Source organism: Microtus pennsylvanicus, chromosome 17 (genome assembly GCF_037038515.1).
Source record: "Microtus pennsylvanicus isolate mMicPen1 chromosome 17, mMicPen1.hap1, whole genome shotgun sequence".
Lineage (NCBI taxonomy): Eukaryota > Metazoa > Chordata > Mammalia > Rodentia > Cricetidae > Microtus > Microtus pennsylvanicus.
In genome coordinates, this window is record NC_134595.1 from 33786346 (window position 1) to 33804587 (window position 18242).

The 18242-nt window shown below is 38.9% G+C and overlaps 1 protein-coding gene across 4 annotated transcripts in view; it reads right to left on the minus strand.

Annotated features, from left to right (window-relative positions):
* Nucleotides 1-18242, minus strand: part of Dis3l2 (DIS3 like 3'-5' exoribonuclease 2) — a 328490-nt gene that overhangs the window by 270897 nt on the left and 39351 nt on the right. For all 4 annotated transcript variants that reach the window (XM_075951632.1, XM_075951634.1, XM_075951630.1 and 1 more), the window contains exons 4-5: nt 16596-16649; nt 9119-9220 (exon numbers count right to left, since the gene is read on the minus strand). In XM_075951632.1, coding sequence (XP_075807747.1) covers nt 9119-9220; nt 16596-16649 — 156 coding nt within the window. The remainder of the gene's footprint in view (nt 1-9118; nt 9221-16595; nt 16650-18242) is intronic.

Below are 18242 nucleotides of genomic sequence, written 5' to 3' on the forward strand. Positions count from 1 at the left end.
ATGCCCCCAAGCGTCTTTTGCTGTAACCAAAAAGCCCAGAATTCTGTCTTTCAGAGTTCTATTTCTGCTTTGGACCATGTTCCCTGTGTGTGACTTCCTGTGACTCCAGGTCCAGTGATTGCCGTAAGACTCTGTAGTAAGTGCCACATCTCTGGAAATCCCTGGTGGAACCTACTCATTCCTACATGACAACTGCCTATTTGCCCTTTGAAATTTTGTGTTGTGTCACTTGAAACCTGCTTCCACTAAGGCAGGACAGCATCTAGGTCTATAACCCTTTGACCCTTCTCTTACCCGTGCACTACAGCTCTTGGTTTTAGGCATCACACTCAGTCTTGGTCTGGCACCTGGTAAGGCTCTGAAATCCAGTACCAACACTTGCCTCCACACATCCAGAGAAGCTGCCACACGTTCTAGTCCTCACAAGCACCCACTAGAGTAATGTTTCCTAAACTATTTTCTGACACTAACACTGGGCTTCAGACATTCTAACTGATAAAGTCATCTTTATTAATCACAGTGGCAACTTAAGATGTTATCTAATGCTAAAAAATACCATTATTTGCTAATTCTATGATACCAGACTATATATATATATATATATATATATATATATATATATATATATATATACACACATCCATACACAGATCAAATAACTCCTTAATTGATATCCCTGGGTTAACAAATAATCACTGAAATCAGGAAACATAAATCTGAATCCAACTGTTACTCCTTAATTATATTAACATTAATTATATTAAGATGTTTAAGCCCTATTTTTCTCATTCAAAAAACTGAGCTAGAGATAACATCACATTAAAGAATGAGACACCGGGGGCTGGAGAGATGACTCAGCGGTTAAGAGCATTGCCTGCTCTTCCAAAGGACCTGAGTTTAATTCCCAGCAACCACATGGTGGCTCACAACCATCTGTAATGAGGTCTGGTGCCCTCTTCTACAGGCATACAGGCATTCTGTAGACAGAATATTGTATCCATAAACACGCAGACAGAATATTGTATCCATAATAAATAAATATTTAAATAAAAAAGAATGAGACACCGAATAAAGTACCTGATACTACAGCAAGTATAAAAAAGCTCATAATCCACGAGCAAGGAACTCAGGACCGCAAGGGGTGCACCCACACACTGAGACAATGGGGATGTTCTATCGGGAACTCACCAAGGCCAGCTGGCCTGGGTCTGAAAAAGCATGGGATAAAACCGGACTCGCTGAACATAGCGGACAATGAGGACTACTGAGAATTCAAGAACAATGGCACTGGGTTTTTGATCCTACTGCATGTACTGGCTTTGTGGGAGCCTAGGCAGTTTGGATGCTCACCTTACTAGACCTGGATGGAGGTGGGTGGTCCTTGGACTTCCCACAGGGCAGGGAACCCTGACTGCTCTTTGGGTTGACGAGGGAGGGGGACTTGATTGAGGGAGGGAGAGGGAAATGGGAGGTGGTGGTGGGGAAGAGACAGAAATCTTTAATAAATAAATAAATAAATAAATTTTTTAAAAAGCTCATAATCATCAGCCACAAAGCATATATATGTTTCTTTGTACAATACTACACTGGAGTGCAGTAAAAGGAAATAACAGGATAAAGTTATTATGATTTAAAAGACAGAGGGCCAGGGAGATGGCTCAGTGGGTAAAAGTACACAATGTACAAACCTGACAACTTGGGTTTGAATCCCCAGAAGATATATTACTAAAGTAAATCAAATTAAAAAGCCAGTCTCAGTGGTGTGAGTATCCGTAATTCCATGGAGTCAGTCAAGAGAATCTTCACAAGCTTGCCAGCCAGCCAACCAAGCTCACAGGGTGAAGAGACCTCAATCAGGCAGAAAGGCAAAAACTGCCCCCTGAAGCTGTCTACTGACCTTCACATATACTCCATCATACACACACACACCTAAAATATTTGCTTGGTATCGTCTTGATTTTTGTCTTGGTTCTTCCATCTCTTCTCCTCTTTTTCTGGCTTTAAAAACTTCATTCTTCAAAACTTTGTTTATTTGGTTGTTTTTGAGACAGGGTTTCTCAATGTGTAGCTCTGGATGTCCTGGAACTAGCTCCACAGAGATCCACCTGCTGGGATTAAAGGCGTGCACCACCACCTCCAGGCTCTTCAAAACTATTACATAGTCTTGTCCTTCATCTTTTGTGCATGTGGTGTGTGTGTGTGTGTGTGTGTGTGTGTGTGTGTGTGTGTGTGTGTGTGCTCTTCACATGTGTGTTGGTGCAGTTGCTAGAGAGCACCCATCTAGACCTTTCTATTTTATTATAATTGTTGTTGTTTAAGACAGTATCTCCATGTAGCTCTGGCTGTTCTTGGAACTCACTATGTAGACCAGGCTGGCCTCGAAGTCAGAAAGATTAGCCTGTCTCTGCCTCCCAAGTGCTAAGATTAAAGATTGCACCATCACACTCAGTTCCCTGCCTTACTTTTTAAGACAGGTTCTCTAGCTAAAGCTGGAACTTGACATTTCAGCTAGACAGGCTGGCCAATGAGTCCCTGCTGTCTGTGCCTCTGTTGCCACCACCATACCACCACCCCCATAGCACTGGGGTTACAGATGTGCACTGCTGCACCTGACTTTTTGTGAATGCTGAGGATCCAACCTCAGGTCTGTAAGCTTGTACAACAAGCATGTTACCAATCAACTCATCTCCCCAGTCCTCACAAACATATTTCTAATCAAAGCAGTATATGGGGACTGTATGAGCTGCCAGAGGCACTGGTTTTCCTTGGAGGGTAGAGACCCCCTCTTCTTCTTCATGTCTAGAAGAATTAGTAGAGAGACTTCAGCATTTAGCCAACAGTTCAACCCACATGTTCTTCTCTGAAACCTGATGTTTCCATAACCCTCTCCTGACAAATCATTCTCATCCTGGAATAAAACAAAACAAAAGCCCTCATCCCTCCAACCTGAATTCTAATGTAACCTTTATGCCACCTTCCCCAACTGTCTCAGAGTGTTTGCTGCTTATATAATGATGTGTATTTCTTTCCATGCTGTAAACCTTACCATAATCATTTCCATCCCCTTCCAACCAGCCCACGAGCTCCCTAAGGGCAAACCTGGGACCTATTTTGTTTATATCTTCAGGATCTAGCCCAGAGCAGGACAAATGGGAGAAGCCACTAGTTATCCAGAAACGCTCCAAGAAGAAACAGGATCAATGCTTGGGCATGGTTCCCACCACCATCACCCCTTTGAATTCGTGAGGGAAAAGAGCGTTAAACAAAAGTCAAGAGAGCCTGATTCCAGTAGCCCTGGCTCTGCTTAATAAAAAAAAAAAAAAAGAAAAGAAAAAAAACCTGTTCAAACCACACACTCTCACAGATATCTGAATTCCCAGCTGTAAAGTAATGAAATGATCATCTGTCCCTCAAACATCCTTCAGTAGATGTCTATTATATACAAACACTAAAAATGTAAAGGAATTCTGAAATTAAAATTGTTATATAAGAGTAAATTATTTTTATTATTGCCTCACAGCTTGATACTTTTATAGCTATCTATTTTGCCAAAAAGCATGCTGTGAAACAAATTGACTATTTACTGCTATAACTAAAAGAACTGTTGTTTTTTTCTAAAACCCTAAAGGCACTGTAGCGTGCATACCCGAGAGTGAACACAACAAGTATAAAGAAGTAAAGACAAATAATCCAATTAATTCACAGTTGTTTATACCACTGACTAGCAATCCCTTTGAGAACAAGTTTTTATACTAACAAACCTGTAAGACAACTGGCCAGAATGTTTTGAGGTGCCTGTATTATACATGTCTGGGATTTCTGATGACAGTCTGAAATCTAGTCTCTTCTCTCTAGTTTGATCCTGTCACCAACAACTGTCACAGGTGGATCACAGCAAATAGACTTCCAAGCCCTTCAAACTGAGAAGCTGTGAAATAGTCAGACAAAAAAGCCTAAGAGATGTACCTAATGGAGCTGATCTGAAAAGAACCAAAGCCATTGTCAGGAGCCCATGAAGATGCCTGGGAACTCCACAGACACAGAATAAGCAGCAAGGGTGGTCTCCAAATATCAAATCCTCTAAAAGCTAAAGAAGCACATGCTCACATCAAAACAGCTCTTATCAGTGGCAGCCCTATGGAGGCCCTACACCAGCCCTCATCAGCAATTCCAAGAAGGGGAGGCTCCTTGTCAGTCAAGCTTATGACTGTCCCTGTCAATTTCTGTTCATTCAGGTGCTACCAATACAAAGAGGGCACAAGATCTAGTCTGGGACTCAGTGGCCCAGCCACAACTGTTGATATCCACACTTCTCAACTATCTTCCTGCCAAACAGAGTTCAGATCCAAGGACCAATAACCCCTATCTGCTTCTTTCACTTTCCCTCCTGTCCAGTGAGTAAGTCTTTTACTCAAGTTATGGTTCCCCAAACAAAAAATTAATAAGATCTGGGAACTTGTTAGAAATACACAATTTGGGGTACCACCTGGGCTTTACTGAATCAGAATTTTTATTTATGAAAATCCCCAAACAAATAATTTGCAGGCTAAAGACCACCCTAAGCTAAGACCTGACATGCTCACATCCATCTTTCTCAAAGACAAGAAATAATTGTTTTCAGCTTAATTTGAAAGCCTATCTGCTGAGTGCCATATTCTCTCCAGACTCCTGAATGCTAAATGGGCTGCTAAGACTTTATGTTCCCCCTACCCAGCTGCCTCTAACTTCTAAAGTTCCTCAGTCCCACAAAAGATAGTGGCTTTTTTGCCTCTTGACAAGATACATATCCTGCTTTCCAGGCAAAAGAGACAGCCTCCAAAGCTACAGGGACTCTAGGGTGCTCTGGCCCTTGTAAGTCAGAGGATTTTCTATGCTGCATGCCAATTCAATGAATGAAGCTAGCACCCAGTACTCAAGGTTCAGGGACTCTTATTCTTTTAACTTGTAAACTGCCTCAGCTCATTTAGTCCCTGGAATACTTCCCTCCACAATATGGTCTGGCAACGATCAGAGAGGGGCAATTGAGTTTTGCTGCTGCCTTGTTTTTATACATTGCTTGCCCACAGTGGAAGAACACAAAGCATATTTCAGCTTACACTAGGTAGGCCCTTGCATCAAATGTCTCTAATTCTGCCCTCCTTGGGTTCAGCTGTTCCTTATATTCCTGAGGACAAATACTACTGATACTCTCTTCTTACTTGCTAACTTTTTCTACTAAGTTCCATTCTGTCAGCCAGCCAGGAGAGATTAGTAGAAACAAACAAGGTACATCCAAAAGCACATGCCTATAATCCTAGGACTCAAAAGGGTGAGGTGGGAAGATAACAACCCTGAAGTCAAGCTGGACTACATACACCCACACACACAAAGCTCCCAAAAACAAGACAATAAAAGCATACCCTCTTCTTTGAACATTCATATGGACTACAAGAGCTTGAGTTTGTTGACTCCATTTCACTGTTCATCTGTCCCCGACATCTGCAAATTGTATCAGTCCCTTATCTACACCAGGCATAACCTGGGCATCATAGTTTTGTTCCCATATGACAGGGATATGGGCCTCTCTATACTGTCCTCTCCTAACCTCTAAATGGCAGCTCACACAAGAACTTAGTATTCAGGGTTCTCCGCTCCTTTAGCTGTGATTCTAGATTATGCATCCACCGATGCTGCTGTAAACATTATGTGTATGCTAATGACTCCCAAAAATACATGTCTAGTTTCTAACTCTTCATGGAACTCCAAACACACTTATGCAAACATCTTTATTTTCAGTATTTTTTACAATATTATTGAGGGAAAGCTAACACATAATAAACTATATATACTAAAAGTACAAAGTGATAAATATTCATGTAATAAAAATTCCACAAAAACTAACAAACATATGCACCTCTTCTACTCTCACCCTAAAAAACCACTGTTCACCTTTTGTCACTATTAATTATTTTTGCATTTCTAGATTTTTATAAAAGTGAAATCACAGGGTATTCTTTTTGCCTAACTTCTTTCACTCATCATGATTACTATGAGATCTATTTATCTTGTGGTGCACGTCAGTCATTTTCTTTTTTACTGCTGAATGGGCATACCGAATCAGTTTACCCATTCATATATTGATGCATATTTGTTTCCACTTTGAAGTTAAAACTGAACGTTTGTATATAAGACTTTATTCATTTATAAGACTTGATGTGGCAATAATTTTATTTCACAAAGGTAAACAACCAAGAATGGAATGGGTGGGTCATGTATTAGTCATATGCTGAACTTTTTAAGAAACTACCAAACTCCTTTCCAAAGTGACTGTCCATTATCCCCACATCAACAGTATTAGTTACACAATACTAACACCAACACATGGTCAATCTTTTTAACTTTGACTATTCTAGTGGATCTGTAGTATCTTGTGGTTTTACAATGCATTTCCTTAATGACTACTGTTGAATATCTTTTCCCATTTTTGCCATATCTTTAGTAAAGCTGTTCAAACTTTAGTGTGTTTTTTAATTGGGTTATTATTGAATTAATTTCTTTAAACTCTAAATAAAATCCCATAGTCAGATATTTTTTTTGCAATCTTTCCCCTTATCTGTGGCCTATGATTTTATTTTTAAAACAGTGACTTATTGAAGAGCAAAGTGTATAATTTTGATTAAATCAAATTTACTGACTTTTTTCTTATATGTTTCAAATTCTTCGGTTATACTTCAAATCTGATGCCTAAAATTTGAAAATCTAACACTTTTGACTCAGTTTTCTAATAGAAAATTGGTGTTTTTACACAAACATTGAGATCTGATTCACTTCAAACTACTGTTTCCTTCTATTTGTTGGCCCCTATTTTGGTCATGGTTCAGAATGAACCTAGAGCCAACTACGATACACTCCTTAAAGCTGAGCTCCTTCCTTAGCCCTTGGTGTTTCCATTCTCGTCCTGTGACAGGTTGGCCCTGAACTCACTATGTAGTCTTGTCAAGCCTCCAACCTGAAATACTCCTGTCTCAGCTTCCCAAGGAACCTCTGTGCCTCTTCTAATCCCTGCATATATTAAGGGGCAAAGTTAATTTATTTTTATGTGTCTATAAAACTAGCACAACACATTTGTTGGAAAAAAAGATCCCTTGTCCACTGAATTACCTTAGCAATTCATAAAGAAACAGTAAAAAATGCCTGAGTCTATTTAGGTGTTCTCTTTTTTGTTCCACTTATCTGCATGTCCACCTTAATGCTAATATCATTTGCCTTGGTTACAGGAGCTTTGACAAAAGTCTTAAACCCAGATAATGCTGTGTCTTCCAATTTTGTTCTTTGTTTGGCTCTTCTAGATGTTCTGCTCTTCCACACAAATCTGAAAAGCTGCCTATAAATTCTATAAAGAGACAGCTGACATTGGAGCGCAGGGCACTGGATCAGTCTGGTCTTGAGTTATTTCAGTAGAACTGGAAGCTTAGCAATATTGACTCTTTTATTTCATAAACATGATATTTCTTACCATTTAGAATTCTTAACTTTGCTCACTAATGCTTTATAGGTTTAGTGTACACTGCTCTATTTTTGGTCAAGTTTATCCCTAATTATATCATATTTTTATCCTACTGCAAACAGCTTTTTCAAAAAAATTTTAATTTCCTGTTTTTCATTGCCAGTATGTAGATGTACAAATGATTTCTTTAATATAAACTTTCTGTCCTTCAACCTTGATAACTCACTTCTAGTACCTTTTTCAATAGACTCTTAGGACGTTCTACACAGAAAAATCACTTAGTAAAATAATAAAACAATTTCCTAACTCCTTTTTCTACGGGCTTGAATCTCCAAAACAATGTAGGGAAGGTAGGCTTGGTGCCACAAATAGTTGCGGAATTTTGTCAAATGTGTTTTCTATGTCTACTGACTGATACTTGATTCAAATGTAAGGTCAACTCTAGTTTTAAATGATGAGCTACAGTGACTGCTTTTAAACACTCAGTCAACTTTGCATTTCTAGAACAAGTTCCATCTATTCATGTCCTATTCTTATGTGCATACTCCTAGAGAATCTCTGCTAATATTTTGTTTGATACTTGCTCACCTGTGTTCTCTTACGTTATTTCCCACTCTGGTATTTCACAATGGTGGCCTCATAGGATGAAGGGAAAGGGATCACTCCTCGTGTAAGACAAGGACTATGTATTTCTTCTTTAAATGTTTAATACAGTTTACCAGTAAGTGACACCATCTAGGGTATTGAAATGTTTTTCAGTAATACACCCAAAAGGAAAAATATTAATAAGAGCAGGCAAAACTAGTGACTGCTACAGCAAAACATGTTTTTTTCTCATTTCAGCTAATCACAACACACTCATTTTGCTTAAATAAAAACTTAACATATGTTTGTGGCTCCCCTCTTTAGCTTGTTCTGTTCCTCAAACCTGTCTTCAATTCCTATCTGCTCTACTTTCACATGCTAACTTCTCTCCACATGTCCCCACTACAGTCCAATGTTCAAACAACAGCCAGGAGGATTTAGGATTTGATTTCTTCCACTTTTATATACTAACTGTAAAAAACAGTAGATTTGTTCATGAATCTAAACTATACTGACTGCAGGGATGCTAACTAGTTCGCCAAACTCTTTCCTACTCAACTAGCTCAAGTAACACAGGAACTTACAAAATCAGACCTCTGGATCCAGGCCCGTTGGTATATGCCTTTAATCCAGCACTAAACATGTATTGCTGTGTTTCTGTATGGACAGCAGAAACCTCTAAAGAACACCATCATCTCTATGGGTCTGTTGTCCCAGCTCTCGCAGGAAAGGTTGTAGGAAAGTAGTGAGTGATTTTAAGCTAGACAAGACCCTATGAGCATTTTTCCTATCCAAAAGATTATCAGAAATCCATGTAAGGATCTGACAAAGTAGAAGGACTGAAGAGGGATCAATATGCTTCAAATCCCATTCAGTACCAAGATTCAGAAGCAACATTCAGTTTTACCTTGGGGCCCAAGGGGCCTGTCACCCACAAAACACACACACACACACACACACACACACACACACACAAGCCTGTAAGTACACTGTGGAATGCACAATACCCCGTGAAGAAAATAATTAGAAAAGGAAATTTAAACTCACCTTCCACTGGTCTTCAGGAAGCAGTTTTACAACAACAAGGTCCCCATTTAAGGCTCTATTACGAGCAACAACTCCGTCAATAAAAATGTCCCGATCACCATCCTAAGTTAGAAGAAGAAATAAAGGAACAGTCAACTTACCAAGGCCTGGAGCCAACATTTATTTCCTTAAAAGTGTTTAGACTCTAAATCTACCTACTAACTTAACAATAACACTACTTCAAAGCCTCAAACAAATCTAAAGAGAATTAAGTCTCTTCTGATAAAAAGAAATGGTGATATAAACCTAAGAACAAACTAGCAGAGTGCTAAAAATCACCAAATACTTAGAGAGTATTTAGTATATACTAAAGGCAGACAAAAACAAAGAAAAGCACATAAAGAAAAAAAAAACTAAGACTGGCTAGGCAGTGGTGGTGCACACCTTTAATCCTAGCTCTAGGGAGGCAGAAGCAGGCAGATTTCAGTAAGTTCAAGGCTAGCTTAGTCTACAGAGCTAGTTACAGGACAGCTGGGGCTATTACACAGAGAAACCCTGTCTTGAAAAACTAAACAAAAGCAAAATTAAGACTGCAGATTTTGATTACTAAAACAAGAAAGATGATGTTATCCTTTTTAGCAGAAAGCAGAGAAGGAAAGAGCATCATCTTGAGATTAACAGATACACATATAAACACTTATATTTACATATAATTTTAAGAAAACAAAAAATAACATGATTTTATAAGGCATCTAAAACCCTAGTGCCAGGCACAGGAAACTTCCTTCCAAGTTGATCAGGGGAGTCCAAAAGACTCTCAAAATAACATATGCTGTTGCTGTTGCCCTAAGTTGCCTCCCAGAAACTGAACATCAATCCCTATTGCTGAAAACACCACATACTTCAGATACACAACTTGGAGGAATAGAGCTTTGAATCTGGCCTGGAGGCCTCCTCCCTGAGAACTAGCTTTCATAGTACTAAGAGGTGCTAGGGATAAAAGCAAAATTGATCCTCCAGCCCAACTATAAAGCCTATGAGCCACAACATTCATTAGTATTGCAAGATAACCCCAAAGGTGTGAAAGTGGTACTCACATCTAATTGGACTTAAAGCCCACTCAATAGAACAGAATTTATTCCTGATACTGTAAATCTAGCCAACTAATGATGGCTGGTGAGGCCATGGACCCTAGAATAGAGCCTACTACTGCTATATTCCTAAACCAGTATATTTTCTAACAGCATTCTAAATTTTTATCCTTTTACCCACATATAAGTATAGCTCTCACCTCTCATCATAGAAGATTCATTTTGCAGCACACAGAAACCATTACAAAAATTCACAATTGGTCAAAGGGCAGAGAACAACTAGCTGTGGGGTGTCAACCTCAAAAGAACATCTACAGCACAGTCCCGCACCTAAGGCTCATGGAACATGGCAAAAGAGGGAGCAGAAAGACTGTAAAAGTCAAAGGGCCAGGATGTCTGCTGCAAGACAGTGTCCTCTATATATGATAAGGAAGCTGCACAATAAAATCTCAACAATATGGTTACATAAATAAAATCTGCACAATGATGACACCAGTTTACATGCCAATGTGGATGAGGGAAATCTCACACGACTCCACCCATAGGCGAAGACTTAAAAGCAATTAATGACTTCTGGGAGAGGGAGAATCAGTCTTCCCCTCCGATGAACTTCCTAATAGGTTATCCAACATCCTAAACACATATACATATAAGCATCACCAAAATGACTTAGCAGGTTATATTTATATATTTATATGTACATGAGCATATAAATGTACATATATGCACATAAACATATGGTTATGAACTTGCTAAGTAATGAGGAGACTCAGAAGGAGCTGGATGAGAGGGAAAGGAAAATTTAAATACAATACTCATATATAAAATTCTAAAAAAAATGAAAAAAATGAGATTCATAAAGCATCTTTAATCCTCCTTACTCCTAACTTTGGAGCACAGTAAGCTCTAGACCAGTGGTTCTCAGCTTGTGGGTCAAAACCTCCACAGATCCACATATAAGATAGCCTGCATATATGTTTACATTATAATTCATAACAGTAGCAAAATTACAGCTATGAAATAACAACAAAATAATTTTATGGTTGGGGTCATTACCACATGAGGAACTATATTAAAGGGTCACAGCATTAGGAAGGCTGAGAACACTGCACTGCTCTAGACCATGAACATGAAGCATTCTTAGTCTCACAGCCAGAAATACCCCCATTGTAAGTGGTATGGAGTCCAATGAAAACCCTCACCACCCCCTCACGCCAGCCATCTACTTCAAAACTTAATGGGTACCAGAGTCTTCTTGAAAAGTCAGATTGCAAGCAAAAGCTAAGGAAAAGTAAGCCTTAGGAGGTCAGAGACTGAGATAAAAATGTCTCATCAACAAACATGTACTCTTCTTTATTCTTCCAAGTCATACTGATGTGTTCCTTTTCAGAAAATAAAAGACGGGTTAAATATTGGCTTTGCTACAGGAGCTGACAGTAAAACTGTCTGGAAAGCCACTTTTTTTTTTTAAATACAGACACTCTATACTGATAAGATTTAACATTCAAATAACTGAGTACTATAAAATTTTAGTTAGTTAAAACTATCATTCCAAACTCACCAACCCCACCTCAAGTGGGAGGAGGGGAGTGGATTTTAGTCATTCAGCATGTTTTATAGTTTCTACTTATAAACAAATCTCAGATATTTTAAAACAGATTTTCTGTTCAATTTCCAATCCAGTGATGGCTGGCAGCTGTGGCCTACATTCTGCCAAACCTGACCCCACCCTACCCTAGTCCCTAAGGAACAGCTACCATATTAGCCACAAAGAATTGCGGCAGTTTGACCTTGTGATGAGATTCTCAGAGAAACACAGATACTGGTAAACAGAATGTGAATAACTCAAGTGTGACACATCACCATTAATTGTTGCCTTCTGCAATGTATTTAAAGCACCATGATCTTATGAACCTCCCTCCAATGAAGAGAGCTGTTCAAGGTCATCTTAACCCATTCTCACGTTTCAAAACATCAGCAATGCAATGCCCCCTCAACAAACAGCTGTAATCATCCTTTGGGGCTCGGAAATTAAAGATTGGCTATACTGTGATATTCCTATCTCAAAGAAACAAGAAAGGGGAAATGAGTAGAAGCTGAGACAACCACTAGCCATTCTAACACTATTCCGTCTCTGATTCGCTCAAAAGACTATCTATAGCCAAGTCTATCATTTTAAAGATACTAAACTTAGGAACTACTCAACACTATCCCTCTTAACTAGGGTTTAAAGCCACACAACTCAGCTCTTGACTTAGGTGCTTAGAAAACTTGCCTTTTCCAGTAGAAAGAAGATCAGAAAGAATATCTATTAGAAGGAAAAGAGAGATGGAGGAGGAGGGAGCAAGTGAATGATGGCTATCCATAAAAAATAAATATAAGGAATGAGGAAAATCTGACTCAAAACAGACAATGAGGACGGACACGCTAAGAATGTCATAATGGTCAGACATAGGTGGAATAGATCCTTTTGGACCAGAAATAAATTCCACAGCTGGATAAAGGGTGCCTCCCACGACAAGACACATGCAAATTACAAAGCTTCTTAGACCAGTATAATCCAGGACAGAAACAACAGCAGCAAGAAGCTGCACCATTTCTCTTCTTTATCTCAACTCAAATAGGATAAAAAGATATTATAATACTATCATATATCTTAGTTTTCTTAAAAGTTGTTTGGTTTTATTTTTCACTTTGTATTTTGCTTTTGTCAAGAATTCTAAGTCACTGGTAAGACATACGTGACTCATTCCATACATTTGGGATCTGCCATAAAAAAAACAAAAATCTACTTACTACCAATAGAAATTATAATGACTCCAAGTCAAGTTCCAATAACACAAAATATTCTTTTATATCTGATGATAAAATCTTAGCCCACTGGCTTAGATAGATGTTCTCACATGGCAAATAACACTAAGTAAACATTTTAGAGTAAGAATAAACCTAACTGGATGGCGGTGGCGGCGCACTCCTTCAATCCCAGCACTGGGGGGGGAGGGCGCAGAGGCAGGCGGATCTCTGTGAGTTCAAGGACAGCCTGGTCTACAAGAGCTAGTTCCAGGACAGACTCCAAAGCTACAGAGAAACCCTGTCTTGAAATTTTTTTTAAAAAAATTTAAATTAAAAAAAAGAATAAACCTAGTCAAATCTCCTTTTTCTCTCACCAAAAGCCCTAGAATTTTGAAGTTGTGACAAACAGATGATATTTAATCAATGCTTCATATTAGAAATAAGGAAATCTTTCTATTTCCTATGGTCAGATCAGAGATTCTTTTCATCCCTTTTCTGTCTTTCATTCAAGCCTCAACATCCCACTTTCTAGTCTACTTGTGAGATTTTGCAATTCATAGAAGTTTGTTCTTGACATGGGCGTGAACTACACTTAGCCAGAAATCCACACTACTGAATTCTACTACTGTCCTTGTCAATTCCTTTTTATGACGACTCTGGAAACCAAAGCTGACCAAAAGAGGCCCAAAACAAGAATGCACTACTACTCCAATGTCCAAACTATTTCTATTCACCTACAACTGGGCTTCAATGAGCAGTTTTTGCAGCCAAGAGGCAAATTTACCTAAGAGGTACATTTGGTAGCTTTAGTCTTTCTGAAAGAATGTGACTACTTCATTAGATTTTAGACAAAAGAACAAATGATGCATAGGGGGAAAAACAATTCTAATACCGCATCTATTTGAAACTTTCTAAATAGAACATGACAAGAAAACACTTTCAAACAAGAAAACAACTGAGAACCTCTGAAACATCAGCATATTTTGCTTTTGCTTCCTAGCTTTTCTTTAACAAACCAAACTAGCATGCAGGCACAACATTTGCAAAACGAAGCACATGAATTTAATTTGTAGGAATCTCACCATGTTTCTCAGCCCTCATCATCTGACAAAGATTCTAGGAGCCAAAGGAATGTGTCCCCTGTAATTGGCCCAAGCACCTAGGAGGCACCCCTGTACTTTATGCAAGTCCAAAGGTAGTATTGCTAAGAAACATGAACATAGTACCTATGGGATAAGACAACCATAGATACACATGCAAGAGTCCTGGTGGGATGTAAAGGAACCAAGAGGAGACAAGGAATCAGGCTTAAGAAAGAAAGGGACAGAACACAGGAGATCACTATTTCAGTCAGCTCGAAGCTCAAACAGATAAGAGCTACACACACAAATAAACGTGGGTATATAGAGTCATATTTGTTATAAAATATATTTCTAAGATGATTTTTTTTTTTTTTTTGGTTTTTCGAGACAGGGTTTCTCTGTGGTTTTGGAGCCTGTCCTGGAACTAGCTCTTGTAGACCAGGCTGGTCTCGAACTCACAGAGATCCGCCTGCCTCTGCCTCCCAAGTGCTGGGATTAAAGGCGTGCGCCACCACCGCCCGGCGATGATTTTTATTCATGTATATGTTAAGGTATTCATGCACATGCATGCAGGTATCCAGCAAGGTCAGAAAAAGGAGTCCAGTTCCCTGGAGCTGAAGATACAGGGCTTATAGGGTACCTGGCATGGGTGCTGGGATACAAACTTTTGTCCTCTGGAAGAGCAGCACGTGCTCTTGACCACTGAGAAATCTCTTTGGCCCATGAAATATATTTTTGCTTAATGGATTGTTAGCTTGATTTACAGATTCATATAGAAATATTTATATTTATTATTTTTAAATTAAGTATAGAACATGGTGCTATGTGCACCTAATTATAGTGTTCACAAAGCATAAGATTTCCTGGAGCTGGAATTACAGGTGGTTGTGATATGGTCAATAGGAACTGAACTTGGGTCCTCTGTAAAAGAGGAACACAGGCTCTTAACTCCTAAGCTATCTCTCCTGCTCCTAATTCATGACTTTTTAATATCTGAAACATGTGTCTCTCTGTCCCTTAGTCCTAGTCTTCACATTTGTTAAGTGGCACCCTAACAGGGATCTAACACAGAGGAACTCAAGACTGGGTACTTAGAGGGAAAAAAAGCTAGTAATAAAATTTTCAAAATGCTACAGTCCTCCTTATCATTCCAGCCAGTGAAGTGAACATACAACACACAGAGCAGATGAGAGGTTTGAACTCTGCTCAGTTCATAGATACCTTATGGAATGAATTCCTTACTCCATTAAGTGAGCTTTCCATGTTTAAAAATCACTATTTTTTTCATACATAAGAAATCCTGAATTAATCAAACTCCTCCACCTGTATGGAATGCTACAGCAACAATCATCCTTTCTAATGTGAGAAACATTGGTTTTACAGAACCTATTGAGAGGTGGCTAGCCTTGACTCTTAACATGGCACCTTCTTGTACATGGTCACTGTATGAGCAAACTCTAGAATCTAGTACCCATGTAAACCACACTCTACACACTCTGCTGCATGAAATACACCACAAAGTTCTCACTATTCAGGTACAAGTCAGAATGTAGATAGGTTTTGTCCAAGGAAGAGAGAATGTGAAATGTTAGAGAACCTTTTCCTAGTGCAACAGCAAACCTTCTACTTGGAAGTAAATATGTTTCCTTGATATCTTGTGAGAAAGAGAAGAGAAACAGAGTAGAACTTAAGAACAGATAATAAGGTCACTGTAATAATAACAACAGCACTAATAACAGAATCACCTATGAAGAACATGATAATAATTAAACTTTCCATTTAGTAAACAAAATAAGTTAACTGAAATATTTGTGTTGTATTTCTCTTCTATAAGTTCATCCCTATGGTCTCTTCCACTGTAAATATATATATATAGTTATCCAGGAAAAGTCAGGCCAGGAACTCAAGAATATTGCTCTTCCAGCTTGGCACAATCAAGGCTCCTTCTGCATAGACCTGCTGCTAACCACTATAAGTGTGAAGACACTTTAACTGGAAAGAAGCTTTGAGGATGAGTCATGAATATAAGAAACAGCCTAAAACCCAAAAAGTAAAGAGCCTTGTCTGAAGGTCTATCACCTGTATGAAAGTGAAGTGAAAAACTGACAAAAAAAATTACACATTATTTTTGGACAAATGTTCAGATTAGCTCGTGCAGTAGAACGAAAGTAGATAGCATATTTGTTCAGGAAAGATTACCTTAAATCAGTGGAAAAAACTATAAATCCTTTTAAGCTATAAACCAAGAGCATCCAATTACATGAACTGGCGGGTAGCCTGCCTGGGTCCAGCTGCTTTCTGCAGCCTCAGAACAAATACCATCCCTCTCATTTGGCATTCAATTTTAAGACTGGCAGAAGGGGTAGTGAACCAAAGACAAATTTTATTTATTTAAATTTGAAGCAAATCTTTGCCTATTCTCAATTTTGTTTTACTATTCTGCTTTTTAGTTAAAGTGTATGATTTCAAGTTCAGAGAACATCTAAAATATTCAATATGACATTAAGTTTATTATAAAGTTAATAAACTTACCGGAGAAGGAATGAAGGCTTCATGAAACTTCTTTGGATTGATTCTCAATACACCCTTTAAAATGAAACAAAAAAATCTGTGAAAATCTAATTTGCTGGATATTTATGATTTTTCCTATATATGCTGTTCTCTGATAGAAAGTTCTTAAACAGTCTGATTCAGAAAACAAGTTAGTTACATGAGAACTATGGGTTAAATGCATGAAAACTGATTGAGGTTGGTGTGTGAGACACCAGGTTCAAACACTGAAAGCTCAAACTGACACCTTGCTGTGATGGGCAAAGGTAAGAAACAGCAGCACTTGGCACAGACCAGGAAATGACAAGTACTGGACTTCACATTAACATTGACTTTAATAAGGCTTTGTGGAGATCATGTCTCACATTAGCCGTCCTTTTGCTCTCTCAGTTCCATGACCTCTGCACAATGGATGTTTCTGGAGCTATTTTTCAACTTGGTTTCTAACTAGATACTTGGCCTCAAGGAAATGGATGTGCATGTTTTACTATGATGCAGAACCGAACAAGTTAATAATTCAAAATAGTTCAGAACCAGCTCTTAATGCAAATGGCAATGCTAGCTAGCTCCCACAGCTAGGCCACCCAGTCTGCCTTCAACTTCCTATGATTCCAGCACCAAGTCAAGGTCCACTTTTATTTATGTACTGGGGTGCAGCTGGGGACAGTCCTCAACAGCAGCTCAGCGCTGTGGGTCTTTTCAGGAAGCCATAACCTCGCCAGATTCCAGCTGCACTCACAGGCCACTGGGACATGTGGAGGGAAGAAGCTGTTTCCCTAACAACACGACTCAAAGGACGACTTAAGAAAGTGTGAATAGCATTTCCCACTAAAGTGAACGACTCAAAGGCACATCGTTCACAAGATAGGTGAAGGTATAAAATTAAATGGAAAATAGTTTCTTTCTTTCACTGGTGTTTAAATTACAAATTTCCAGGCCATGGTACACATTCTGACATACAAATCAGACTATCACAAATGAAAACTCAGTCCTTAAAGATTTGTCAAACAGTGATTATAGTCAAAACTTGAAACAGACCACATCGAGTGCTGAATAAGAACTAAGCTTGACCCCTGAGAAAGAGAAGGTGTGGAGTGCTGTGAAGTTACAGCTGCAGCATACTTTCAGCCAGGGCACCACGAAGGGCTCAGGAGATGCTCTTGAGTCCTAATGCAAGAGCAAACGGTGAAGGTGAACCAGAGGGAAGGACAGTAGAGGTGTAGTGTTAGCAAGAGTAGGCAAGAGGTCCACACTCACTCTTCCACATCCTGCCAGAACTCTGCTTAGAGTTACAGAACAAGGGGCCAGGAGTTATGGCTGACAAGCTAGCCCAGTCTTTCTTGTTTAAAGTGCTGAAGCAAATTCACTTCTAAAGAATTGTTTCTTCATGAAGGAAAAGGAAAAATTCTTACAGTTTTTTCTAAGTACTCATACACTCAACAAATATTTCCTGACAACAGCTTAGCAGGCGCTATGTACGATGATGAGACTACAGAAGGGAGAAATAGACAATCTTAGGGGAAGGCTGCAATGAACTAAAACAGGATTTTTAAGCATTTCCTTTTCTGATTCTAGACACCCTTTTCTAACCACTTTTTTAACTCCTATTCATCTATCATCTCCCTTTCA